General features: G+C 45.6%; 1 protein-coding gene across 2 annotated transcripts in view; it reads left to right on the top strand.

Moving 5' to 3' along the window:
* The window catches only part of Dennd2a (DENN domain containing 2A), an 87,688-nt gene that overhangs the window by 13,110 nt on the left and 47,072 nt on the right, over positions 1-27,506 (top strand). For both annotated transcript variants that reach the window (XM_028768429.1, XM_028768430.1), the window contains exon 2: positions 20,487-21,590. In XM_028768429.1, coding sequence (XP_028624262.1) covers positions 20,617-21,590 — 974 coding nt within the window. In that variant the 5' untranslated portion in view covers positions 20,487-20,616. The remainder of the gene's footprint in view (positions 1-20,486; positions 21,591-27,506) is intronic.

Here is a 27,506-nt window from a genome sequence, read left to right as displayed (position 1 = left end):
TTCCTTTAACATTGCCCACTCGGTGTTACAGTGTTCACTGCCCTCCTGGATTCTTATACCTTTTGTTTCATATTTACCGCTATAGTAGTAAATTCAGCACTTAAGCAGAGCTACTAGGATTTTTTTTTTGTTTAATATATATCTCACATTTCCTGGGCTTGGTATTGTCTTGTCTGTCTGTTTTTAAGACAGGGTTTCTCCATATCGCCCTGGCTGTTCTGGAACTCCCTTTGTAGACCAGGCTGGCTTCAAACTCAGGGATTCCTCCCCCCCACCCCCCCACCCCATTGCCTCTTCCTCCAGAGTGCTGGAATTAAAGGCTGCGCTATCACGGCTGGCTTCCAGCCTGGCTTTTTGTCTAGAATAGTAGCAGTTCTTTTTTGCCATCACATTGCCTGGCATTATGTCTCATCTCTCTAGTTCAGGGCAGAAACCAATTCTTACTGGTGTGTTCCAGACAGTACCAATGCTGTGTTCTGCTTGGTGATAGAGTTTATTGGTCAATTTCAAATCCATTCACGCTCCCTCAGATTAATTAAGAGAAATTGTCGTCGAAAGACCATTTTTCATATCTCAAAATTTAGCTAGTGAAGAAGAACATACTCGCAGCATTGCAAAACCATTGAGTACAAACACACCAGACCAAGATAGTAAACAGACAGACAAGGGCCTTAGCCCACAAGAAACTGAAAAATAGCTCTGGCTGGGGAGGTCAGGACGGACAGCAGGCTCAGTAACCCAGGGGCGTGGGGGTGGGGGAAATGGAGGCCGAGGGCCAGCATGTCCTGGGTGTCTTGCTTCTACTGCAGAAGAAAGGGGTTCAGCTCTTGGAGTAACCCAAACTTTCTTTCTCAGACTATGTTGCTACTATGGTCATTTGCTTGAGAGTTTGCTAGTGGGTGTGTGAGCGTGAGGGTGGGAGGGTGGGTTTTAAGGTGCTGGGGATTTAACCCAGGGCCGTGTGTATGTATATGTATAATGTATATGTATGTGTATATGTATAATGTATATGTATGTATATATACTCCATCATTGAACTACACCTCACCTGGTCTGAGGGAGTATTTTAGGTTTCCTAGAACTTGGGAACAATCAGCCCTCTAAATGAATTGAGTGCACAGTCCTTATCAACTCAGGACCCTGCACCACCAATAAATACTAGTATCACTTGCCAGGGTGAGGCTCATTTTAAAATCCCAGCAGACATTTGTTGAGCACTTCTCCCAGAATGTGCCGGAGTGTCCCACAGGTGCAGCCTCACATCATCCTTCCCAAGGTCTTGTTGCAAAGCCGCTGGTAAAACCAAGAGGCCTGGGGCATAGGAAAGTCACTTGTCCAGAAGGCCCGCAGTTCTCGGGTTCATCGGAATCAGAGCCTGGAGTCCAGAACAGTCCAGATCCTCTGCTTTACGTTCCTGTGATAGGACCATGTCTTCCAGCCCTTTCCCAGAATCAGGGGAGCAGCCTCACTAGGGTCTCTTGTGCTGGCCCTGTGGACAGCATGGAAGGTGACGTCTCCCTCTAAGATTGCTGTCTTTTGTCCACATGTGCTGGCTGTGGGCCAAGCCTGGAAACTCTCTGCTCATGGAAAGAAAGAACAGAAGCCAGCAAAAAAAGGGTGGGAAGGAGGCTGAGGGGGAGGAAAGGAAGAGAGGGACAGGAAGGGGAGGGAGGGAGGGACACAGCTGGAGCTGGGGTGGCTGCCAGGAAGCAAGTGAATGTGACCTCCAGGTGCACTCCACTCAAGTGGTTGCCTGGTGTTGTGGTGTGAACATCCAGCCCTCCAGAGGCACAGGCCATGGTGCTCTCTGGTTTCCACAGCCCTGGACAGATGAACAGGGTGGCCCTTCCTCTTCTTTGTGTTATGTGCAGTGAGGTCAGGTTAAGGCAAACATCAGGAAAGCCTGCAGAGAGAAAGAAATTCCAATGGCAGTGTATGGCTGCCTCTGGAAGTGTAGGCAGCTGCGGGGGCATGCCTCTGTACCAGGGCATGGCTGGTGGCCAGGGGGCTGGTGGTTGGCTGCTTTGAATGCAGTCAGTTCCGTTGAGTTGAAGGCTGTACCCCACCCCCGGACGTCTGGAATCCTGAGTCTGACCACCTGTGTTCATTCAACCATGGACGAAGTTCATCCCTCCAGATGTCTGTAAAGGGAGCAGTAGTAGGTTGGACGTGAAGATGGAATGGACGGCAGACATGGTGGCGCAGGCCTGTCTTCCCGGCACCTGAGAGGTGGAGCCAGGAGGATTTGGAGCTTAAAATCACCCAAGGCTACATAGAAAGTTCAAGATTGGCTTAGATCACATAGACCAAAAACTGAACAAAGGCCAGAAAGATGGCCACCCACTTAAACAGCTTAAACCCCCACTTAAACCAGCTCACAGTGTATCTTACCTAGAGAAGAATAAGCGCTCTAAGGGTGTGGTGGGTCGTACCTTTAATGCTAGCGTTAAAGGCACAGGCAGGTGGGTCTCTGTGAGTTCCAGGCCAGCCTGGCCTACATAGAGAGTTCCAGGCCAGCCAAGGCTACATAGTGAGACCCTGTTCCTCTGTCCCCGAAAACAAAACAACAACAAAAACCAAATAGTAACTCCTCAATAATTCTAGCCGCCTGTTCATTATTTCAGCGTTAACATGGAAGCCTCAGGTAAAAACACACAAATGACCTTCGAAACTAACTGTAAAAGAGCAAACATGGGACACGTATTTAGTCAAGCGTACGCTCATAATTGCCATAAAAAGTAAGGGGAGAGAGGAAGGACTTCAGTTGGAGGTGACAAGAGTGAGCTTGTTGGAAACTGCCCTCCTGCCTGTCACCTTCCGTCATGTGGAAGACCCCTCTATGAGGGCTTTTATAGGCTCATGTTAAATGGGGACACTATAGAACACAGGGGGTGCGATGGAAGCTGAGTAAGAGAGTGAACAGAAGCGTGACGGGTAGTGGGATAAAACTCAGATATGAACATGGCTATTCCTATGATCACTTCAGCTGGGAAAAAACAAAAGTTGATCCCAAGAGTTGGTCAAATGGAGAGGCCTCTGGGTGTGACAGTGCCGTGGTCCCTGTGCAGTCCCCACTGGTTCCAGTGACTCCTCCATCTGCCTCTGCCACTAGTCTCTCCTGGGTCCTTAGAGCTCCTGTTTCTTCCACTCCAATTCTGTATCTACTTGTCTCTCCTACTGTCCCACCTCTGTCAGACGATCTGTCTGTCTGTCTGTCTGTCTGAGTCAACATCCTAATAACAAAGACTTGTTTGTTTATTTTTCAAGGTAGAGTTTCTCTATGTAGCCCAGGCTGCACTGGAACTTGCTTTGTAGCCCAGGCTATACTTTAACTTGTCTCGTTTCTTTTAACCTGCTAACACCAAGTCTTTTTTCCTCCTGTACGTAGTATAAGTCAAAAAGTCCAAATGTTTATTTTTATTTTCTACAAAAATAAAAGGAAGAACATTCAGTAAGAACTCTTAGGTAGGTAAGGGGCATTTTTTATTTTACTTTGAAACAGAGTCACAGTGTAGCCCAGATTATGGTTGATATAAAGTCCCAGTGTAGCCCAGGCTAGGTGTTTGAACTACATATGTCTGAGGATGACTTTGAAGTACTGAGATTATAAATTATGCAAACAACCCTGCTTATTTCTTATTACTTATTTATCTATTATTTTGTTACTGAAAAACTATCACGCTTCATATGTATGCACTCTGTTGTTTAGCTATACTTACAACTTTTAGGTCTGTATGTTTTCTTAAAGATGTAGTGACTGAACCTGGGCCCTTCTGTATGTTACCCAGACTGGTTTTAAACTTTGCATCCTCCTTCTTCAGTCTCTGAGTAGCTGGGATTATAGGCTGCTATGCCAGGCCTGGCTTGGTGGTCTATCTGTCTGTCTGACTCAACATCCTAATAACAAAGACCATTAACTTGTTTGTTTGTTTGTTTGTTTGTTTTTCCAGACAGGGTTTTCTCTGTGTAGCCCAGGCTGTACTGGAACTTGCTCTGTAGACCCTGCTGGCCTCCAATTCAGAGATCCTCCTGCCTTTGCCTCCCAAATGCTGGGATCAAAGGCATGCACCATGTACCACCACTGCCTGGCTAGACCATTACTACTTCTTTTTTGTTGTTGCTTTTTCTCCCTTCCCTTCTCTCGCTCTGACCCTGCACTTGCTTCTTGCTCTAGCCCAAAGGTTTTTATTTACTTATTATATGTAAGTACACTGTAGCTGTCTTCAGTCATCCCAAAAGAGGACATTAGATCTCATTACAGATGGTTGTGAGCCACCATGTGGTTGCTGGGAATTGAACTCATGACCTCTGGAAGATCAGTCAGTGCTCTTAACCACTGAGCCATCTCACCAGCCCCCATTACTTCTTTAATGGAAAAAAAAAATCAGCTAGATTTTGGTTGTGAACACCTTTAATCCCAGCACATGGCACAGAACAACATATCGAGACCCTGTCTTTTCTTTAAAAAGTCAACCAGGTGGTAGTGGCATATTCCTTTAATCCCAACACTCAGGAGGCAGAGGCAGGCTGGTCTCTGTGAGTTCAAGGCCAGCCTGTTTTACTGAGTGAGTTTCAGGACAGTCAGGGCTACACAGAGAAAGTGTGTCTCAGAAAACCAACTCCCCTCCAAAGAAAACCCAAAAAATAGGCACCCTCCTCACTTCATTGCATTTTATGTAATCCTATCTCTATCGGTTTGTCTGTGCTGTGTCTGTGTGACCATCTTCCATAGCAGATGTGTGGAGGTCAGAGGACAGTTGCAGGAGTTGGTTCTCCCTTTCACCATGTGGGTTCTAGATATTCTCCATCCACCATGTGGGTCCCAGTGATCAAACTCAGACTTGAAAGCCCTTCACCTGCAGAGCAGCCCCTCGATCCAGAACAACACTTCTTCAAATAAAATTCGCTAGCTTCAGAGCTTTCTGATAATTCAGAAAAACAAACAATAACAGCTTGGCAGGAGAGAGAGAAGAGATCGGGGAATACAGCTCAGTTGGTAGAGTTTGCCTACCACATTTGGGACTCTAGGTTTGATCTTCAGTACTACCTATGCTGCTCACGGTGGCATTGGTGGCCATGGTGGCCGTGGCGGTGGTAGCACTTGGAGGTGGAGACAATGAGAAGTTCAAGTTTATCTTTGGCTACAAGGTGAGTTCAGAGACCAGCCTGTGATACAGGAAACCTGTCAGCAGAGGACACAGATAGGCATGTGCGTATGAGAGAGGCAGAGAGAGAGAGAGAGAGGAGAGAGAGAGAGAGAGAGAGAGAGAGAGAGAGAGAGAGAGAGAGAGAGAGATCTTCAGCAAGTACACACAGCTCGTGAGGAAACCCACATTCCCCTGAGCAGCTCTGTACAGAAACCGAGTCATCTGGAGAAAGGACTAGGAGGGGGTGGCTGGGTGCGGGTGAGTGATGGCAGTAGCCTTGGGTTCTGCCTTTCTCCGCTCTGCAGGGAAGGTTAGGGAGCCCCTGGACTAGTGTTGTCATTTCTAGACCTGACTTCCTGTCCCTCCCATGTGTGCGTGTTTGGGAGCGTCTCCCTGATGGACTTTTCTAGCTCGCTGTGTACCCCACCCTCTTCCTCTTTGAATCTCCTCACTAGACTAGGGTCTTTAGGAGCACAGTCATTTACAGGCTGGGTTCCCAGTGACCCCTGGGTCGTGAGGAGAGAGCTGCTGAGGCCAGCAGGAGGATGTGGCAGGCTGGGTCAGCCAGTGTAGGCGTCACTCCCAACAGGGTCCTGGGAGAAGGGGCTCGGCACTTCCTGGAACCAAATGACTCCATAAATAGAAGGGTGGGAAAAGTGGGAAGAGATTTGGGCATCCTCTCCGGCAGCCCAGCTCTGGCTTCTGCTCCTGACGCTGTTGTGGCTTCTTGTAAGTGTTTTCTTTCACGTGTGTCCCTGGCAGCTCGGGGGTGGGATGTGCACTCAGCTGCCTCATTTAGTGTAGGTCCAAAAGCAAGAACTGAACAAGCCGGGAGCAGCTATTTGGTCCTTTATCTATAGTGGCCACTCATTAAATTATCTCAGGGTACACTAGTTGTTTTGTTTTGTTTTGTTTTTAGTGGGTGGTGGTGGTTTGAAATGCAAAGAAATTATACACACTTTCTTTTTCTTTCTTTTTTTTTTTTTTTGAGACAGGGTTTCTCTGTGTAGTCCTGGCTGTCCTGGAACTCACTCTGTAGACCAGGCTGGCCTCGAACTCAGAAATCTGCCTGCCTCCCAAGTGCTGGGATTAAAGGCGTGCACCACCACCGCCCGGCTATACACACTTTCTAATATGGTGACTTCATTTATTTTATCTGGGACTCAGCAAACCGTCCGGTTTAGCACTTAATACCTTCCTGAGTCTTCAGAGAAACTTAGGTCGTGTGGCCATCTGCCTTACCAAGACTACAACAGACATTCCTGGCACCTCTAGTGTTATTAGGATCAACCTCACCAAGGAAAAGGGACTTCCTGAAAGCAGTTTTCCTGAGTTTGGGTTGAAAGCTATTAGATCATGCCCAATCTGCTATGCAGGCTGGGGGCAAAGGGATGGGGCTTGGGTTTCATTAGTAGCTGTCTTAGTTAGGGTTTTACTGCTGTGAACAGACACCATGACCAAAGCAAGTTTTATAAATAACAACATTGGGGCTGGCTTACAGGTTCAGAGGCTCAATCCATAGTCATCAAGGCAGGAACATGGCAGCATTCAGGCAGGCATAGCGCATGAGGAGCTGAGAGTTCTACATCTTCATCTGAAGGCCGCTAGAAGAATCTGGCTTCCAGGCAGCCAGGATGAGGGTCTTAAAGCCCACACCCACAGTGACACACCTACTCCAACAAGGCCCTGCCTTCTAATAATGCCACTCCCTGGGCCCAGCATATACAAACCATCACAGTAGCCAAGAGAACACTGCTTCCACTAATGAACACCTGAATGCAGATTCCTGTTTAAAACTCTTTTTTCCCCTAGCCTGGAGAGATGGCTCAGTGGTTAAAAGCATTGATTGCTCTTCCAGAGGTGCTGAGTTCAATTCCCAGCAACCACATGGTGGCTCACAACCATCTGTAATGGCATCAGATGCCCTCTTCTGCTGTGTCTGAAAACAGTGACGGTGTGTATTTATTGAACATAACATTGTGTGTTAATAAAGATCCTTTGTGTTGTTTAAACAAAGTTAATGATGTCTTGTCAAACCTTTGGTCAGGAATGCAGACTTCCCTAAGAAGGTCAGGACCCGGAAGTATACAGTCATGGGCTACCTTCATTCTTTCCTCCACTGCGAGGCTCTGTATTCCTTAGCCCACAGGGAGGGAAACAGCTGCTTTACAGCAACTGTTTCCTGTTACACGCACACAGAAATTGACCGAACTTCCCTAAAGTGGAATCTGATTGGCCAAACACAAGTTGTCCCTTAGAACCAATTAGCCCTGATCTGTTGTAGGGTGGGGGCAGTGAGTCTCTGGCTTAAATATGGTGGCTGCTGGTGGCCTTGAGATTGGTGGTTGAGGTAGGGGAAGATTGTAGAAGATGATTTCCTGCAAGGTAAGCTAGCCCCTTTTCTGTACAGGAGCTACCTGGTACCTGTGCATGGTTTCTTTAAGCATAGCATTTATTGATCTTAGCTTTTGTGCTTCTCAGGTCCTAGTCCTAAAGTCCACTCAGTAAATACTTTGACATAAGTGGAAATTGAGGATCTGGGGAAAGATTCAGCTATCCTAAGGCTTAGTGATTCTGTTCACCTACTTCAAGACTCTTTTGTAAATTGAAATAGACTTCCCGTTATGATCAGCTCACTGTTGGTGTTGAATAAAACTTGCCTTTTGCCTTCCAGGCATGGGGGGGGGATACTTTTTTGAGATGTAATTCACATAGAAGAAAAATTCACCATTTAATAGGTATTCAGTTTGATTGTTTTCATTTGTTTGTATTTAGTTGTTACACTATCAAAATTTGAGGACAAATTTTCACCGTGTAAAAGAAACCTTTATCCCACATGTCCCTTAGTCATCTGACCTCCTGAGCCCTAAGTGACCTCTATGTTGCTTTGTCTGTGTGGACTGACCTATTGGGGACATTTCAAATAAATGAAATTATACAATATGTGGGCTTTTAAAAATAAGTCTTAAAAATTATTGTTTTATTTAATGTATGAGTGTATATGTGGTGCAAGCGGGTGCTTGTGGAGTATAGAAGTCCTGGGTCCCTCTAGACCAGAGCTGTTGTAACAGGTAGTCACTAAGTGTTCTCTGTAAGAGCAGTACATGCTCCTGTCCATTGACCCAAACAGGCCACATCTCACTCCAGACCCAGATTTATCTTATTTTAAAGTGTGTGTATGTGTGTATTTGTATGTTTGTGTCTCTGTGTGTCTGTGTATCTGTGTCTGTGTCTTCGTGTGGGTATGTTCTTTCGGGCACAGGTGCTCACAGAGGCAAGAGGCATCGATCCCCCTAGTGCTGGAGTTAGGTGGTTGTTAGCCTTCCTACCTAGGTGCTAGGTACCAAACTCAGGGGTCCTCTGCAAAAAGTGTATGTGCTCCAACTGCCACTTCTCTAGCCCCAGTGTGTGAAAATTTTTTATTGGATTCAGTTTACTAAGTAAGCATACCATTCTCCAGGTTCATCTGTATTGTAGCATGTATCTGTACTACAGTCCTTTTTATGGCTAAGTAATATTCTATTATATGGATATATCACATTATTCATCCATTCAGTGGCTGAAGGTTATTTGGAGTTGTTTGTTCAATGTTTCTATTTTATCACTTTCTGTCCAGTAGGTACAATGCCTCTCTGAACATTTCTGTAGAGAATATATATATATATATATATATATATATATATATATATATATATACACACACACACACACATATACACACACACACATACATACATGGGCATTGGGCATTGGTTTTTGTTTTTCAGGGCAAGTGTTACTTCTGTTATTAACTATGTTTGTGCTTAAAGCAATGCCTAGCAGACTGTAACTGTTAATTTCCTCACCCTGACCATCCCAGAAGGTTATGAATGAAAGTTATTTCCTGCCTGTTGCCCTCAGAAGCAGGTCAAGCTGCTCCAAATAGCCTGACCCTGTGGGGTTTCTGAGGTTACTATCTCCAGCGGGCCTGGCAGAGCTGAGATTCTTGAGTCAAGCCTTAGAGAGGTGATGATCCTGTGTAATTCTCCTCTCAGGTGTTTAGGGAACAGATATCAAGACTTGAGAGGTGAAATGTGGGATTTGGACTAGAGAGATTTGCCTGGACTCCCAGTTGTTTTTCTTAAACATGATGATATGGGCAAGCCTCTGACCCCTGACCTCATTTTTAAAGTGCGGCTAATGGCTAGTGGATGGACATCTAGTTCTTCAGAGGCTGTGTTGTGAAACTAGTTCTTGTCTGCTGCTGCTGGTTTTCTGGCTGAGAAAGACCCAGGTTCAAGGCTCATCCAGTTTTATGGAATTACCTTTTCTTTTTTAGTACTGGAGGTTGAATCCAGGGTCTCCTGAGTACTGAGTGTGTGTTCTACCACTGACTTGACAGCCTGGCCTCAGGCTAATTGTAATTGACCACTATTCAGTTGAGCTGCTCAGGTGTCCAGTCACATATTAAGAACTCTGTTTCTGCGCCAGGCGGTGGTGGCACACACCTGTAATCCCAGCACTTGGGAGGCAGACGCAGACGGATTTCTGAGTTCGAGTCCAGCCTGGTCTACAGAGTGAGTTCCAGGACAGCCAGGGCTACACAGAGAAAAACACTGTCTTGAAAAACCAAAAAAAAAAAAAAAAAACCTCTATTCTCACACTAACCCCAGCAAAGGCATTAAGGGTGAACTGAAAACCATGCCTGGCTTATTAACTGGGTGCTGGGATTCAAGCTCAGGTGCTCATGGCTGCAGGAAGTGCTCTGAACCACTGAACATCCTTCCTGCCCCAGAATCATAGCCCTCTAAAATAGAATTTACTTTATAGTATTCCAGTGAATAGATATATTATTTAATGTTTGAGTTGCTTTTAGTTTTCCAGTATTATAAATCATAGTTATGAATGTCATGCATACACTTTTTCCCTGTCTTTAGAATTATCTCTTAGGATAAATTCCCAAAGTATAGAAATACAGTTATAGAACTATGAGAAGACAGCTCCATTAAAATAACTAAATAAAATAAAACATAGTCCTCTCCCCTGCTCCATTTTTTTTTTGTTTTGTTTGTTTGTTTGTTTGTTTTTTCGAGACAGGGTTTCTCTGTGTAGTTCTGGCTGTCCTGGAACTCACTCTGTAGACCAGGCTAGCCTCAAACTCAGAAATCTGCCTGCCTCTGCCTCCCAAGTGCTGGGGTTAAAGGGGTGCGCCACCACTGCCCGGCCCTTGCTCTGTTTTAAACAATATTTGTTTTGTTATTTTTGGTACGTGAGTGCAGATATGCGCATGTGCGCTCAGGTGTGCATGAGAGCCTTGGGCTCAGATCCCTCCTGGAGCCGGAGTTACAGCTGGCTGTGGGCTGCTCAACACGGGTTCTGGGACCTGCACCTGAGCTGAGTCACCCCTCCAGCCCATTCTCATCCCCCAACCCTGAGACAAGGTCTCACGGTAGCACAAAACTCACAGATCCTCCTGCCTCTTATCTCCTGAGCACTGAGATTAAAGACCCACCATGCCCATCCCCCCTCCCCCCCAGCTCTCTTAATGAGAGCCTGCTTCTTTCTCCCAAATGCTGGGATTACAGGCGTGCGCCACCACTGCCAGGCTGGAAGAATACTTTTTAAATTTTATGTGCATTTTTTTTTTTTCAAAACAGGGTTTCTCTGTGTAGCCCTGGCTGTCCTGGAACTTGCTCTGTAAATCAGGCTGGCCTCGAACTCAGAGATCAGCCTGCCTCTGCCTCCCAATGAGGTTAAAGGTGTGTGCCACCATTGTCTGGCTTATGTACATTTTATTTGCGTGTATGGGTGTTTTGTCTGCATGTATGCCTGCATCCCACATGTGTGCCTGGTGCCCCTGGAAGTCACAGTAGAGCCCGGGCCCTCTAGGACTGGAGTTACAGATAGTTGTGAGCTGCCATGTAGGTGCTGGGAATCAAAAACAGGTTCTCTGGAAGAGCAGCCACTGCTCTTCACACTGAGCCATCTCTCCAGCTCTGTACTACTTTTTACTTAAAAAACAAAAAACCAGAAGGCTTTAGCTCAGGGTAGAGTTCATGTTTGACATATGTTAGTCCCTGACTTCAATTTCCAGCACACACAAAAGAGAAATCCAAACTAAGACTACGAAGTCACACTTTAGTATATTTCATAGTGCATACTTTTTGAATTTTACTGTTTCTATGGGATCTTATATAACCCAGGTTAGCATCAGAACCATTATTAGATAGCTGAGAAAATTCTCGATCTCCAGATTCTTCTGCCTCCACCTCTGGAGTTCTGGAATTATGAGGTGTGCCACCAGCATCCAGCTCTGTAAATTCTACTTCAGTGCTTCTGACAGACACACACTGGCTTTGTCAGAGCCAACATAGTAGTTAGGGACACTGAGGGGGACTGACAGCGGAAACCTTCCTCACCCTGTAACTTGTGTTCCTGTACACGGAGCCCATGGAAGTACATGTCTGCCTTCAAACTCTCCATAGACAGCAACAGGGAAGCAATTCTAATTGCTAATTAGTGTTAGCATTGCTAATGAGAGAAGAGAACATAACATGGTTTCCACATAATGTCAGGAAAAAAAAAACCTCCTTCCCATATTCCTACGCAGGCCAAGTAGGTCTCTGCACACGTGAGAAAATCCTTCCTGCCTTTATTTAGGAAAGGGAGAAGGTGACGTCTTGACCTGCTTTCGGCCTAGTCAGCACCACGTGGCGTATTTCAGGGTAGACTAGCCACAGGTTCCCAGAGGATAAATCAGACTGACAGGTATCAGGAAAATACCGATCAGATGGCTGAAAGAAAATATTATCGCTGACTGAGTATTCATAGCCACAGGCGGTCTTGGTGTGACTCTGCTTATCCTCCTGACCTGAAAGCCTTGGTATGGAAGCCAGTGTGGGGAACTGCTGGCCTCCGCTTCTATAGCAAATCCCTGCGAATAAGGAGAAAAGGCTTGCCTCGCCTCAAAGTAAAACATATTAAGAGGTTACAGTCCAAGATCGATGAATGTGGTGGCGCGTAGCTATAATCCTTGCACCGGGCTGGCTGAGGCAGAAGGATAAACGTTTGAGATAAGTTTTTCCTGTCTCAGAAACAAAACAAGGATTGGTTGATGATGCGAATTCGAACCCTGGACCCCCATGGTGGAAAGGACCAAGTCCCAAAAGCTGGTCTCTGACATCCACATAAATGCTGTGCTACACATAATAAATGAAATTTTAAAAATCTGGACATGAAGCCAGGCAGTGGTGGCACACACCTTTAATCCCAGCATTCAGGATGCAGAGGCAGGCAGATCTCTCTGAATCCAAGGCCAGCCTGGTTTACAGAGCAAGGCCCAGGATAGATGATACAGAGAAACCCTGTCTTGCAAGAAAAAAAATAGAAAGAAGAGAAAACACTAATAATTAATTAGTGTAATCTGCAACAGTCTAGCACTAACCACTGGGCCATCATGCCAGCCCAAGTATGGCCATCTAAAAATCAAGTTATATAAATATTGTGCTGCAGAAATAGTATACCGAGATCAGGAGATGCACCTGCTTCCCTGCCTAAATTCCTTATAGTTTTAATTTATCTTAAGTGTTTTTTGTTTTTTGGGTTTTTGTTTTGTTTGTTTTTTTGTTGTTGTTGTTGTTGTTGTTTTTTTCGACAGGGTTTCTCTGTGTAGCCTGGGCTGTCCTGGAACTCACTCTGTAGACCAGGCTGGCCTAGAACTCAGAAATCCACCTGCCTCTGCCTCCCAAGTGCTGGGATTACAGGCATGCACCACCACCGCCCAGTTTAATAAGTGTTTTGCCTGTGCCTTTGTGCATGTGTGATGTCCTCCGAAGCTAACAAGGTGCATATGTCCTGGGAAGTGGAGTTACAGATGGTTTGTCAGCAGTCCTGTGGGAAGTGGAGTTACAGACGGTTTGTCAGCAGTCCTGTGGGTGCTGAGAATGGAATGGCTCCTCTGGAAGAGCAGCCAGTCTCTCCTGCTGAGCCAGCTCTCCAGCTCCGGGTGAGACATTTCACAGCCACCTGCAACTCCATCTTCTGAGAATCTGATGCCTCTGGCCTCTGGGCCGCGCGCGCGCACACACACACACACACACACACACACACACACACACACACACACGCACACACACACGCACAGAGACATACACACATGCACATGATTAAAACCAAAATAACTCTTAAAAACAACAAGAATATGCTTGATGAGATTCCGAGCCATTCTATTTAAGACGTAAGGGGATAATTAATGCCCAGGATACGCCTCCCTGGTCACTGGGGAGGCAAGAGAGGAAGAAAGTCAGGCCGGTGTGGATTCCACAGACAGTGCCAGGGCCCTGGAGGTACAGGGCTGCAGGTTCCCCATTCCCCCTTGGGATAAACGACTTTCTGTTTTAATCCTCTAGCCTTTGCCAGAGAGGCATTGTTTTTTCTAATTAATTAATGATTTGACTCAGTCCTGGCCACTGGCAAATAGAAAAAAAATGGCATATAGGGAGTTTTAACTAGACTGTAAACCTTGGGGGTGGGGTATGCTTAAAGGAACTGAAAAAATAATGCTTTTTAAATAAATGCAGCGGTGGCCTTGAGAGGTAGCTCAGCAGCTCAGAGCACTGAGAAGACCAGAGTTTGGTTCCCAGCACCATGTCATAGCTACAATCTAGTTCTCAAGAATCCATCCAACCAACACCCTCTTCTCACCTCGGTAGGTTCCAAGCATGCACAGGACACAGACATACACACTGGCAAGACACTCATACACATAAAAGTACATCTTTAAAAAAGAATGGTATGAGTTTTGTATTTATAGACCATTTTAGGGCCGTTAAGTTCTTTAGTAGCCTGAGATGAGATAGTACACTCCTGTAATAGCAGTCTGAGGCAGGAGAATTTCCACTGATTCTAAGGCAGCCTGACACACACCGTATACACACTCATGCATCTGTGTGTGCCGCACACTCTGTTTCAGAAAACAAAAATAGTGCTAATTAACGCCATCTGGTTAATAGGAAGTCCTGCTTTTATAGAAAACAGTGGGCTGAGGAAATGTGGTGTTAATATTCTTTCATTACCCCTCTTGCCCAGCAGTCTGAAGCACACGGCCAAATTGCCGGAGAAAAAATGAGTTCTCAATTGTGTGAAAATCATCTAAATACTATTATTTAGCATGCTAGGTTCCAGACCAGCCCCCAGACAGTTGATTTGGTATATCACAGATGTCCCCAGATTCACAGAGGACAGTTCACACAAATTTGAAAAATTGACTGCCGGGCGGTGGTGGCGCACGCCTTTAACCCCAGCACTTGGGAGGCAGAGGCAGGCGGATTTCTGAGTTCGAGGCTAGCCTGGTCTACAAAGTGAGTTCCAGGACAGCCAGGGCTACACAGAGAAACCCTGTCTCAAAAAACCAAAAAAAAAAAAAAAAAGGAAAGAAAGAAAGAAAACTTGACTGACTCCCAGACCTATAAAGTAACAGTAAAGCTTATGTGTACACAGTACTCCCAAATAAGGCTAGACTTACTGTCTTAGTCTTTTATTATTTTTTTCTTAGAATTGACTTTTAGGAAGCAAGCCTGTTGATACATGTCTTTAATTCCAGCACTTGGGTGGCAAGAGTCAGGTAGATTTCTGAGTTCAAGGCCAGCCTGGTATACTGATCGAGTTCTAGGACAGCAAGGATACACTGAGAAACACTGTCTCAAAAAAAAAAAGGGGGGGAAAGATTGATTATTCTTATTTACATTGTATGTGTGAGTATATACCGTGTGTGCTGATGCTAGTGAAGGCCGGAAGGGTGTGTCAGACCCCACAGAGCTGAACTTATAGGTGGGTGTGAGCCTCCTCGTGTGGCTGTTGGGAGCTCAACTCAGATCCTAGTTCAGTTCCTAAAATAAAAAGTGTTCTTAACCACTGAGCCATCTCTCCAGCCTGGATTTATTTTATATATATATATAAAACATATATTTGTGAATGTGTGTGAGTGTGTGTGTGTGTGACATGTGTTGCACAGCATGCCTGTAAAGGTCAAAGGACAAGCTGTATGAAAGTCAATTTCTCTATGAGTCAGTTTCTCTTACCATGTGGCTTCTGGTGACAGCCTCTGATTGGCAGCAAGTAGCTCTACCCACTGAGACATCTGCCTAACCTATTCTAATCATCAAGGGCAAAACAAAACAAAACAAAAAGATTGAGGGCAGCCTACTCCATACTTGTGTGAACTGAACTGAGACATCCCGATGGCTGTTGCTAAGTGTGAAATGTGTGTTCTTTATCTCTTCACTCCCAGACTCTGCTGCCCATTTAGATTTACCCTTGCAGTGGGACACCGGACTATACCATCTGCCGGTGCCCAGGAGTCTGTGGTTTTAGTACTGGGAGTTATTACCTGATGGGAAATGACTTCACTAATGCCGCGTGTTTGAGGCTAAAGCTACTTGGGAGCATCCTCTGGAAGGACGTTGGTGGCTCTGCTCCATTTGGTAAAAGCTTTGCTTCCTCAGACAGTGGGGAAAGGGCTCCCCTGGGGGGGGGGGAGCTGCTGCAGGGGCTGACTGTAGTCCAGGCACTGCCCTGGTGTGCTCCTCGAGGAAGGAGACAGAATCTAACTTAACTTGGAGCCCCCTAGAGCATCCTGCACGCAGCTTGGCACGAGCCTAAAAGAAAGAGATGGAGAGCTGCCTGGCTCACACAGAAGAAGATTGCATGGTGGGTGTTTGGTCTGTGGAGCCAGAGTGCAGGCCGTGGAGAGCAGGGGGCTGGGGTGGAGATCGGCTATACTTCCCCACCCCCCACCCCCCACCCCGTCCCATGTGGCTATCTGCCAGAAGAGGACAGAAAGGCAGTGTCTGTGGCCCAGCCACATGGAGAGGCTCCAGAAGCTTCAGCTGTGTGAGTGTTGTGAGAGGGACAATGAGTTCCTTCCTGTCCCTGAAAGGCCTTTCAGGGCTCCGCTCTGCTGTGGATGGGTGGGCCTGAGCTCCTGGCTTCCCTGGAGATCCGGGCTCAGTTGTGTCACAGATTTATTCCAGAATATATGATGCTGGGTTGCTGTAAAGTAACAGCTAGGCCCCGGAGCAAAGCCGTGCTCCAGCTCTTCCTAAACCCCATCTCCCTCTGCTTTAGTCATTGCTCAGCTGATGAGTCCCCCCTTGCCTCTTTCCTCTTAAAAGTAATATTTGTACAAGTTTACTTATTTGTATGTGCACGTACACTGGGGAAAAGGACAGATGATAACTTGTCTACAAGTGGTCCTTCCGTCTACCCTGTGGGTTCTGGAGCTTGAACTAACTAAGGTCGTCAGCCTCAGCGGCAAACACCTTCACCCTGAGCCATCTCACCAGACCGTGTCTTCATCTTTAGAAAGTGTGATCCATGAGTATTTTTATTTATTTTATGTTTTAATTAATTAAATTCATGTACTTGTTGTCTTAGTCACTGTTCTATTGCTGTAAAGAGAGACACCATGACCGAGGCAGCTCTTTTATAAAGGCAAAGGGTTTAACTGGGGCTTGTGTAGTTTCAGAGGCTTAGTCCACCATGGTCATCATGATGGAGGGTGTGCTGGGATGTGATGGAGAACTTTACATACGGATTCCCAGGCAGCAGCCAGAGACAGCCAGACACACACACACACACACACACACACACACACACACACACACTAACTGAGACTGGCTTGCCCTTTTGAAACATCAAAGCTCACCCCCAGCAACATACTTCCTCTAACTGGGGACTAAACACGCAAATAAATGAGCCTGTAGGGTCATTCTCATTCAGACCACCACATTTATTTAATGTCTCTTCTCCGGCCTTTCCTTCCTGGTACCTAAAATCTGTAAACATGTCTTGGACTAGGCCCCTTGATTTCTTTGAGGAAGTTCTGAGCCAGGACATTGAATATCCTCAGTGTTACCTGGCAGGTAGAAGTCTTGGAAGCCTGAGGAGATCATGTGACCTCATCCACCTGGACAGGTTTTCTGAATGGTTTCTTCTTGCCACCTCTCATTCTGGGTGAAGTGGGGCCACATACCCGTTTCCTTCTGAAGGAGGGGCCCGTGTGCCTCACTGGGTAGGTATCCCTGGTCCTCTAGGCTTCCTGGAGCCTCTCTTGGTGCTGACATGGTGACTGTGTGCAGGCAGGCCACAGCCTTCCACAGCCCGACTGGAAGTCTGAGCTACAGACTGGCTGACAAGTAAGAGCCTCCCTTCACATGCACCCTGAAAGTAGATGAGCAAGCTTCTCAGCCTCCTTCCGTTCTTCCTCAGAGTATAGGAACTGAAGGCCTGTCTCACTTCCTTCCTTTTATTACTTACACCAACCCAAGTTCCTTAACTAAGGAATCACTTGCCTGAGCCTCCTGTCAGACATCTCCTTGAACGGCCTTCAGTTGAGAGGTCTGGATGTGCCGAGTGAGTGTGTGCCTTCCAGGCCAGGGCATATTTTTCCAGCTCTAGAATCACAGTTTCTCACTTCTCTCTAAATTCTAAAGCTTTGCAGCCGTAGCTGTCCACAAGCCAGCATTTCCTATCTTCTGCTAGCATGAAGCCTTTTCCCTGATACTGTTCATATTCTGCTGTCACTAAGCTCAGCACAACTCTGCAGCCCAGATGCTAGAAACAGGAACTGCAGACACCCATGTGTATAAGAGTCACGTGGAGAAGACACTCTGTCTGTCCTGGGGACAGTTAAAATAGTCTTATCATCCTTTACCCCTCTTGCTTGACCTTGGTAAATACAGTATGTTCTTCCAACAAGAGATTGTCTCTTCCTCAGGTATTGTTGAGTCACTCCAGGTGTTTGGGATATTAAATGAAAACTGTAATGGTCACAATTGCAATCAGTTGAGTGCTTTGGGATGAATATATATATATATATATATATATATATATATATATATATATATAATGAATATACATTATATATTCATATTATATATTCAAATATATATTTGTATTTTAGTATGTGTTATATAAATATATTATTTAAATAATATAAAAATAGATTTACATAAATACATATTTATATATTTAAATTTATCATATTTAAAAATTTTATATATTATATAAATTCTACATTTATATATAACTGTGTATTTGATGTATACTCATTTATTAAATGCATATGTATTAACAACCTACCATATGCCAGGAACAACAAACTAGACTGATATGGCTTCTGCACTCAGAAGGCTCCGGTCTAAAGAAGGGAGCTAGTATTCCTACTTTTAGAAGTTAAAAAAAAAAAAAGAGGGCTAGGGACATAGCTCAGTGGTAGAGCCATGCTCACCCACCCAGCATGCTCAGGTCCCTGGGCTCAGTCTCCATACTGAGAAGGAAAGTTAGCAAGGACTGAAACCCACGTCTTCCTGACTCCGAAGCCCTTGCTTTTATTTGTCCACTGTCCAGAGCTGTGAGGTAGCATATGTGACTGAGTGATGCCTGCTCTTGTCAGTGACTGTCAGCAGCATACACTGACCTGGATGGTCACGTTCTCACCCGTCTGTCCTCTCCCATCTTGCCATGAGAAAAGAAACTGTAAGTTCTGCTATTTCAGTGCTCAGGAAAATAGCAATGAATCATGATTCTGCCTAGAATCTAAATTCACCTACTGTCTTGAAGACAACTAAAAAATATTTTAAGGATGGAGAGTTGGCTCAGAGGTTAAGAGCTCTTAATTCTCTTACAGAAGACCCAGGTTCAGTTCCCACTACCCACACAGCAGCTCACAACCATCTGTAACTCCAGTTCCAAGGGGTGTGGCACCCTCTTCTGACCTCCTGGGACACCAGGCATACATGTGGTGCACATAGATATGTGCAGGCAAACACTCATGCATGAAGTACAAATAAAATAAATAAACTATTTTTTCTTTTGTAAGCACTCTTAATTGTTGTTTTCAAAAAGAAATTCTCCTCTGATCACCATGGAGAGTATATTTGTGCTCTCACAAGTTTGAAATTTGTGCTGTGCAACCAAGAACAGCAGCCTAATTTGTGTGTCCGTGATGCAACTAAGGGAGAGGTCTTTGTATAAACAGCTCCTGCTCTTTGGAATGGAAAGTTATAGTAACAGGGTGAACGCAGCGGCTAATTAAGCATCTCTCGCTGTGACCCTTAGCTGGAGTTCCTCGGTCACTATACGGTCAGGTTTATGTCAGTTTGGAAAACGTGCCCTGCTGGCTTCGTGCCTGTTTACAGCGCCCACACATCTAGGCACCATGTACAGCGTAATCTATGCTGTGCGAATGTTTTCTGTTTCGAAAGACATATATTCTCATTCTCACTAACATTCAAATGTTTTCTCCCGAAAGAGTCTTTGGCACGTTTGTGGTACTAACCTCCTAAAGCCATATTTAGAGGAGTCTAGGTCCACATGTATATTCTAGACAAAGCAACCTACAATCACAGAAAACCTCTCTTGTCCACTAAGGAGCCATTTGCTACATGGGGTTTGTGAGTGTCTTGCTGGCAGCTAGGGCAACGGAGGGACTTAAGTTCAACTAGCCACCTACGGCTGCTGGAGACTGGTATTGGATGGTGCATTTCTAGGCCATGTATCAAATCTAGATTCCCTGTCGACTCACATTCACTCGGGCAACAGGTATTTACTGACTCCAGCCCTGCCAGGTTATTCTAGAAGCTAGGGAAGTAGACATAACAACCCCTCTCTCATGGAGAGCCCTTTCAGTGGGGCACATGCTCCAGAGAGAGTCCCCAATTCATCATGGCTTCATATTTCGCCTCATAAGTCTAGGATGAGCAAAGACTTAAGGACTTTTGGCATTATTTTAGTTTTTAATTAGCCATTGCTGAGCTGGGGAGGTCCTATGTGAAAAAGCTGGGTATGGCAGTTTATGATCCTAGCAGTGGGGATGCAGAGACAGGAGGATCCCAAATTCTTTTTTTTCTTTTTTTTCTTTTTTTCTTTTTTTTTTTGGTTTTTCGAGACAAAGTTTCTCTGTATAGCCCTGGCTGTCCTGGAACTCACTCTGTAGACCAGGCTGGCCTCGAACTCAGAAATCCGCCTGTCTCTGCCTCCCAAGTGCTGGGATTAAAGGTGTGCGCCACCTCCGCCCAGCAGGATCCCAAATTCTAATACAAGGATCTGACCTCACTTCTGACCTCCATGGGCACCAGGCACGCAGTTAACAGACATGACTTGCAGGAGAACACCCATACACATAAAAATTAAAAATGATAAAAATAAATCTTTTTTTTTAAATGATAGCTTCAGTGTTGTGGTTGGCAATTAATATAGAATACTTCATCTGATTTCTGGCAACTCTCCATGATTGGCCAAGAGCAGTAACTTACGAAACCCTCTTGTGTTTGTTTCTTTGTATTTGTGTCTCTGGTACAGGGTCAAGACAGAAGTTCCAAAGACGAGGGAAGCTCCTAGAAGACCACCACTTGGGAGGTCCATTTCTTCGCAGAAGACTAACCCACCACTGCCCTTGGGAAGGAGTCCCTCAGGGAGCCCCCACACCCTCATGCTGGAGGCAAGAGTGGACATGCTAAGCTCCAACATGATCATCAGTGGCCCGGCTGCAGACCTTGGTGCTAAAGAAGCCAGCAGGCCTTTGAAGAAGCAGCTTAGTAGTGTCCAAAACCCGGGACCATCTGCCCGAGCCAGAGCCCAGCCCCAGCCCCTCAGCATAAAGGACAAGATATCCAAGTGGGAAGGGAAGAAGGAGCCACCTGCCTCTGATCCTGCCAGGCAAACAGATGGCCAAGAGGACTACCTGCCATCCTGTAGGGTAGAGAGGAGAGGCAGTGAACTCACCAGAACTAAGAATGGAATGAGGCTTGAGACAGAGAGCTTGCAAAATGACAGCAGGTCAAGAACCGTGTGTCAGGACACAGAACGGTTGCCAGGCCTGAGGCAGAGCGATGGACAGCCAGAGCCCAGCCAGCACAGAGGTCGTGAGCTGAAACCCAGTGACCTACGCTTTCAAAGTGACCATCTCTCTGTGCTGAGACAGGTCAAGAGACTAGAGAAGGCCTTGAAGGATGGCTCCGCTGGCCTGGACCCCCAGTTGCCAGGGACTTGTTATTCACCTCACTGTCTGCCTGACAAGACTGAGGAAGACCAACCCATCCCTGAAAGCCAAGAAAGTGGGAGTGCCTCAGCAGCTGGCCGGAGAGCTCACCACTTGGAGGTCAGGGAGCCAGGCCCTGAGACTTCAGAGGAGTGGAAAGGCCAGGAGAGTGTATACCGGGGCTCCAGATGGTACCCCCAAAAGCCTTTCATCAACCCTGTCCCCAAGCCCCGCAGAACATTCAAACATGCTGGAGAAGGGGACAAGGACGGAAGCCCAGGCATCAGCTTCAAGAAAGAGAAGAGAAACCTGCCTCCCCTGCCCTCTCTGCCTCCCCCTCCCCCACCACTGCCTTCCTCCCCTCCTCCCACTTCGGTGAATAGAAGACTGTGGACCGGGAGGCAGAGACCCAGTGCTGACCACAGGTAGGTGCTCACCAGATGACTCTGCCACTGCCTGTGTTCCTGTGTTCCTCTTGTCTTCCTGATAGCTCACACGTACCTGAGGGCTCGTCTGTAAGGTCAGTAAGTGTTCATCCGTGAGGCAGCTTGGTGGTCCACCTGGAGAGGTGGTAACTACCGTGCTTTGCTTTCGTTCTCACAAGGGAATGTTTGCTCTATTTCCTTCTGGAGGCAGGCACGGTGACACAAGCCTATAATCCCAGCTCTTGGGAGTTTGAGGAAGGAGGATCAGAAATTCAAAGCCAGCCTGTACAGCTTAACAAGTTCCAGGCTAGCTTGGACAACTTAGTGAGATTCTGTCTCAAGACAACAAAATTACATTTCAAGTATGATAAGCACTTATAATTGCAACCAAAGGTTAAGTGAAGAAGTTTGTGAACTCAGCCAATTCCTAGGTTACTAACTTAAACCTTTTCTGGCTTACCTTTTTTTTTTTTTTTGTATTGTGGTCAGTATGTCTGTGTCTCTGTGTCTCTGTCTGTCTGTCTGGGTATGTAGGTCAGAGTTGACATTAGGTGTCTTCCTCGATTGTTTTATTTACTGAGACAGGATCTTTTGTCTTTCACCAACCCAGCATGACCCAAGGATCTCATGTCTGTACCTCCAGAGTGCTAGGATCACAGGTTGTCTACAATGCCCACCTGGCTATTTTGCGGGTTTCAGGAATCAAAACTCTGGTGTGTCTTTCCCCCACCCACTCTCTTTACAGGGTCTGTGTATGTAATCTTGGCTGTTCTGGAATTTTCTATGTAGACCAGGCTGGCCTTGAACTCACAGATGTTTCTGCCTCCCAATGCTGGGATTATAAGTATGTGCCAACACTCCCAGCTGGGTCTTTGTAGGGTTCCCTATAAACTCTACAGCCATCAGAGAAGCTAACCTTGAGAAGCAAGAAGGAAATTAGGTTCAGCTCTACTTACCAGTCCTGGTTCAAACTTCTAGAGTCTGACACCCGGCAGTTTATTGGCTCTGCCAGTCTTCCACGCTGTCTCTGCATTGCCCAGATCATCCCGCCATCCACACGGGCCCGGTAGAAAAAATGAGACTCTAATGCTTAAAGATTAATCAAAGGCTTTATATTTCTGGTAAAGCTCAATAACAATATGCCCATACAAAGAGAGTTGTTTTCCAATTAGCTAATCTAAATATAAGTTGTTACCCGCACTGCTCTCCATACCTGCATGGCTTTCTGTCCTACATCTCTGCTCTCCCTAGCTTCTCTTCTTCCATTTCCTCTTCCTCTCCTTACTCCTCCCACCTTAGCTCCTCCTACAATAAATTGCTGTCATATTTTACAACTCCAATACATGTTTCAAATTAGGATTGTGTACATTTGTTTCTTCTTCAGTGACTTCATATTTTTGTTGCAATTTTAAAATTATTAATTATGTCTATATGTGTAGGTGTGTGCACGTGAGTGCAAGTGTTCATGGAAACCAGAGGCATTGAACCCCCTGGAGCTGGAGGTACAGTCAGTTTGTTGCTAGGTGAACTCAGGTTCTTTGCAAGAACAATGAAGCTCTTAACCCCTGAGCCATCTTTTTAGCCCTGTGTTGTAATTTTTTTGTTTTGTTGTTTTGTTTTTTCAAGACAGAGTCTTACTATGTAGCTCTGGCTGTCCTGGAACTCAGTATGTAGACCAGCCTGGCATTTAACTCAAAGATCCACCTGCCTCTGCCTCCCAAGTGCTGGAATTAAAGGTGTGCGCCACTATGCCTGACTCCTTTGTTGAAATTTTAATATAATTTTTTTCTTTTTTATAGTATGTATATTTAAGGAGTTTTTAATACTATCTTTAATTTTTTTCTTAGATTTACTCATTGTATTTTATGTGTGTTTTGACTGAGTGTATATATGTGTACCACATGCATGCTGGGTGTCTCCATTGATCAGAAGAGGGACTCAGATCCTCTAGAACTGGAGTTATGGATGGATGTAAACCACCACATGAATGTTGGGAATTAAACCCAGGTCCTGTGGAGAAGCAGTGAGTGCTCTTAACCACTGAGATAGTTCTCCAACCCCTATGTTGTCTTTTAAAAAGACTCCTTAAAGAAACATCTTTCTGTTTTTCTAGCGGATCACTGTCAGATGATCTTACCTGTTTGGGTTTTTTTAAGATTTATTTATTTTATCTTTATGAGTACACTGTTGCTGTCATCAAACACACCAGAAGAGGGCATCGGATCTCATTACAGATGGTTGTGAGCCACCATGTAGTTGCTGGGAATTGAACTCAGGACCTCTAGAAGAGCAGTCAGTACTCTTAACTGCTGAGCCATCTCTCCACCCCCTTACCTATGTTTTAATAATGTCAAGATAGTATTGTGTTAGAGACAATTTTTAAAGGATTTATTCATTTTTTACGAGTATGACCATTTGCCTGTATGTACAGGTCACCCTCAGGTGTACCTGTTACTTACAGAGGCTAGAAGGAGGATTGGATCCCCTGGAACTAGAGTTACAGGTGGGAATGAGCTGCCAAGAGCTGCTGGGAACTAAATTTATGTTCTCCGGAAGAGCAGCCAGTGATCTCAACCACTGGACCATCTCCAGCCCCTTCATTCTTGTTTTTAAAAGATATATTTTCTTTTCTTTTTTTCCTCCTGTCCACCTCCCAGGGTTTGATTTATTTTAGGTTTCTTTTTGTGTGTGTCTGTGTGTGTCTGTGTATGTGTGTGTGTGTGTCTGTGTTTGGGTGCTTGCAGAGGACAGAGTCACTGGACTCTTGAAGCAGAGGTCACAGGCCACTGTGTCACTTGACCTCTGTGCTACCTACCTCCATCAGAGACCAAGCCAGATGCTAAGCCCTTGAGCTCTAGAACCTATCTTCACGGTAGAGGTCACATGCAGTTTACAAAAGAGTTTTGATGCTGTCAGGCCTTAAGCTTTACCGTGCAGATGGGATTGAGAAAATTGTTACCAAGAAGACTTATTCCAGAGCTGTGGTATCCTTAAATATATCTACAGTAAACTGCCAGGTGTCAGACTCCAGAGGTTTGAACCAGTGTTTCTTAACTCACGCTCCGCCTCACTTGGACTCCCCGCTGACCTTGCAGCTTGCCGGATCCCCTACAAAGTAGTCCTGGGTAGCCTGGAACTCACGATGCAGACCAGACTGATTTCAAACTCACAGAGATCTATCTGCCTTCCAAGTGCTGGGATCTTAGGAGCCATTTTACCAGTCCAGGATATTTGTATTGATTGTTTACATTTGTTTCATTTAAAAAAGTGTGTAAATGGGTGTTGTGCCTGCATGTATGTGTGTTTACTATACGAGTACCTGGTACCCCTGGAAGCCAAAAGATGGTTTCAGATCTCCTAGAACTGGAGACGCATAGGGTTGTTAGGGAATTAAATTCATTACGGAAGGAGGAACCAGTTCTCCTAACCTGGGCCATCTCTCCAGCCTGCAATTTGTTATTGTTTTTAAATTAAGATTTATTTTTGTTCACATGCTATGTGTTTATACCCTATGATCACGTGCCTGTAGAGGCCGTAGAGGGTGTTGGAGCCTTTGGAGCTGGAGCTCCAGGTGCTTGTGAGCCACCTGATGAGGTGCCTGGAAGAGATCTTGGGTCCTCTGCAGGAGCAGCTGCTCTCAAGTGCTGCACCGTCTCTGAGCCCATTGTTAAAGTTTGTTCTTGAAGGAAGAACTGGCTTTGGCACTGGGCATTGAACCCAGAGCCTTACGCATGTTACACTCATGTTCCCCTGACTCACATGCCCTCAGCCTCTATCTCCTAAGCCCTTTCCTAGCACAGTGCCAAAGCCTGTCTGCCTTAATTACAGTCTTGTGGCTTCTCTGAGGGATATCCCCCCCTTGGCCCTCCCTGGGGCAGGTTGGTTCTGGAAACAGAGATCTTTTGTCTGTGTGTGTCATGGTTGGGCAGGCTATCTGCCTGGTGAGTCACTGATCTCTCGTTATCTTTTCCCTCCTCGCTACAATCTGCTGCCTTTAGCCTTCTTCCTAAGCAGCTAGAATTTCTTAGTTTCAATCCAACAGTGAAATTTTTCTTGGCTAGTTTGAATATGATCACACCAGCTGCGTTTTAACAGTTTTTGCCTCTAGGTTTCTCATTTAAAAAAAAAAAAAAAAGAACGTTCTTTGTTGTGGTCCTATCTTGTAGAGAAAGAAAAATGGCTCACTCTTGCATTTGGCAAATGTCCTCTCTGAGTCAGGAAAGCCAAGCCAAGGCTGAAGAAAGAAATGAAGGATTCCGAGGCTTGAGGGTTTGGAATGACACAGCCAGTCTGGGGCGGCTTTACAGGCTGAAGTCACTGTATTTTCACTGGCCAATCAGCAAACCCCAGCCACCACATCAGGGAATGCTAATTCTTGATTTGAGAAAAATGCCTTTTCCCCTCGTCTCTCTGTCCTCCTTTTCCCTCCCCTCTTCCCTTACCTGCCCTCCCTTCCTTCTCTTCATTTCTCTAAAGCCTCAGGAAATTAAGTGCAAAGACTCGGGCCTCAGCCTAGCCCCTCACATGTCAGGAAATTCCAAAGATAAGCTTCCTACAGTAATGTGAGCTTGGGTATGTATGTTTTATGGCATATGTCTAATAACCCTGGCAGGAGTGCCTGGAGGCTGCCATGAAGCAAAACTGATTTCTTTTTTTAAGTATAAGCAATATCTTGAATTCACACCCAGATGCATGTTCCGAATACTTGAATTCAGATTTTTACATTTGAGTTGCACTTTTGAATCTTTATAGAACCAAACACCTCTCTACTGACCATGGTTTTAACTTTTCAACAGATGGTTTTAGCATCAAATAGATTTGTCCTCAGATCTTAGAACCTGAGGAAACCACGTACACTGCCCCTGTGCAGGTGATACATGCCATCACTGACTCTGTCATCCCCACCCTGGGCTGGCAGTTCCCCACAGTAGTCTGACTGGACAGGACCCTTAGCTATCATTCATTCGCCAGTTAAAGTTAACTCCAGAGCCTTGCTGCTGTGTCCATGTCATTGTGAGATGGTCTCAGTCAACATGGGTACCAGCTTCTATGTCTAAAACAGGCATTAGTTTGTTTAAGAACTAAGAGTTAGCTTAAGAGGAGTGCTGGTGAGATGGGTCAGTGGTTAAGAGCTCTTGCTTGCCCAGAGGATCCAAGTTCAGTTCCCAACTCCCACATCTAGGATTCATAACTACCTGTAACTCTAGCTCCAGGCCTCTGCAGGCACCTACACACATACACACACACACACACTAAAAGCAATATATATATTTATATATTTAATTGCAGTAGATTTATTTATTGTGTGTGTGAGTATTTGGCCTGCATGTATGTGCATATATATATACCATGTATGTGCTTGGTACCCATGGAAGTCTGAAGACGGCATTGGATCTCTTGGAATTAGAATTAGAGATGTTGTGAGCCACCATGTGGGTGCTGGGAATCAAATCTAAGTCCTCTGCAAGAGCAACACACTCTCCTAACCACTGAGCCATCACTCTAGCCCCCAAATAAATCTTCAAAGAATGTGTCGAACTTGGGTGCATGCCTGTAATCCCAGCACTTGGGAGGCAGAGGCCGGTGGATCCCTGAGTTAGCAGCCATCCCAGTCTGCACAATGAATTCAGGACAGCCAGGGCTATGTAGAGAGACCCTGCCCTCCCCAACATACACCCAAAAAAAAAAAAAAAAAAAAAAAGGCAGTGTTGGTGCACGCCTTTAATCCCAACAACTGGGAGTCGGAGCAGGCAGATCTCTATGAGTTCAAGACCAGCTTGGTCTACAGAGTGAGTTCCAGGACAGCCTAGGCTACACAGAGAAACCCTGTCTCTAAGAAAGGAAGGAAGGAAGGAAGGAAGGAAGGAAGGAAGGAAGGAAGGAAGGAAGGAAGGAAGGAAGGAAGGAAGGAAGGAG

This window comes from Grammomys surdaster, unplaced genomic scaffold, assembly GCF_004785775.1.
Source record: "Grammomys surdaster isolate TR1022 unplaced genomic scaffold, NIH_TR_1.0 186, whole genome shotgun sequence".
Lineage (NCBI taxonomy): Eukaryota > Metazoa > Chordata > Mammalia > Rodentia > Muridae > Grammomys > Grammomys surdaster.
The sequence above is the reverse complement of the archived record's forward strand: the minus strand, read 5'-3'. Positions and strand labels throughout refer to the sequence as shown.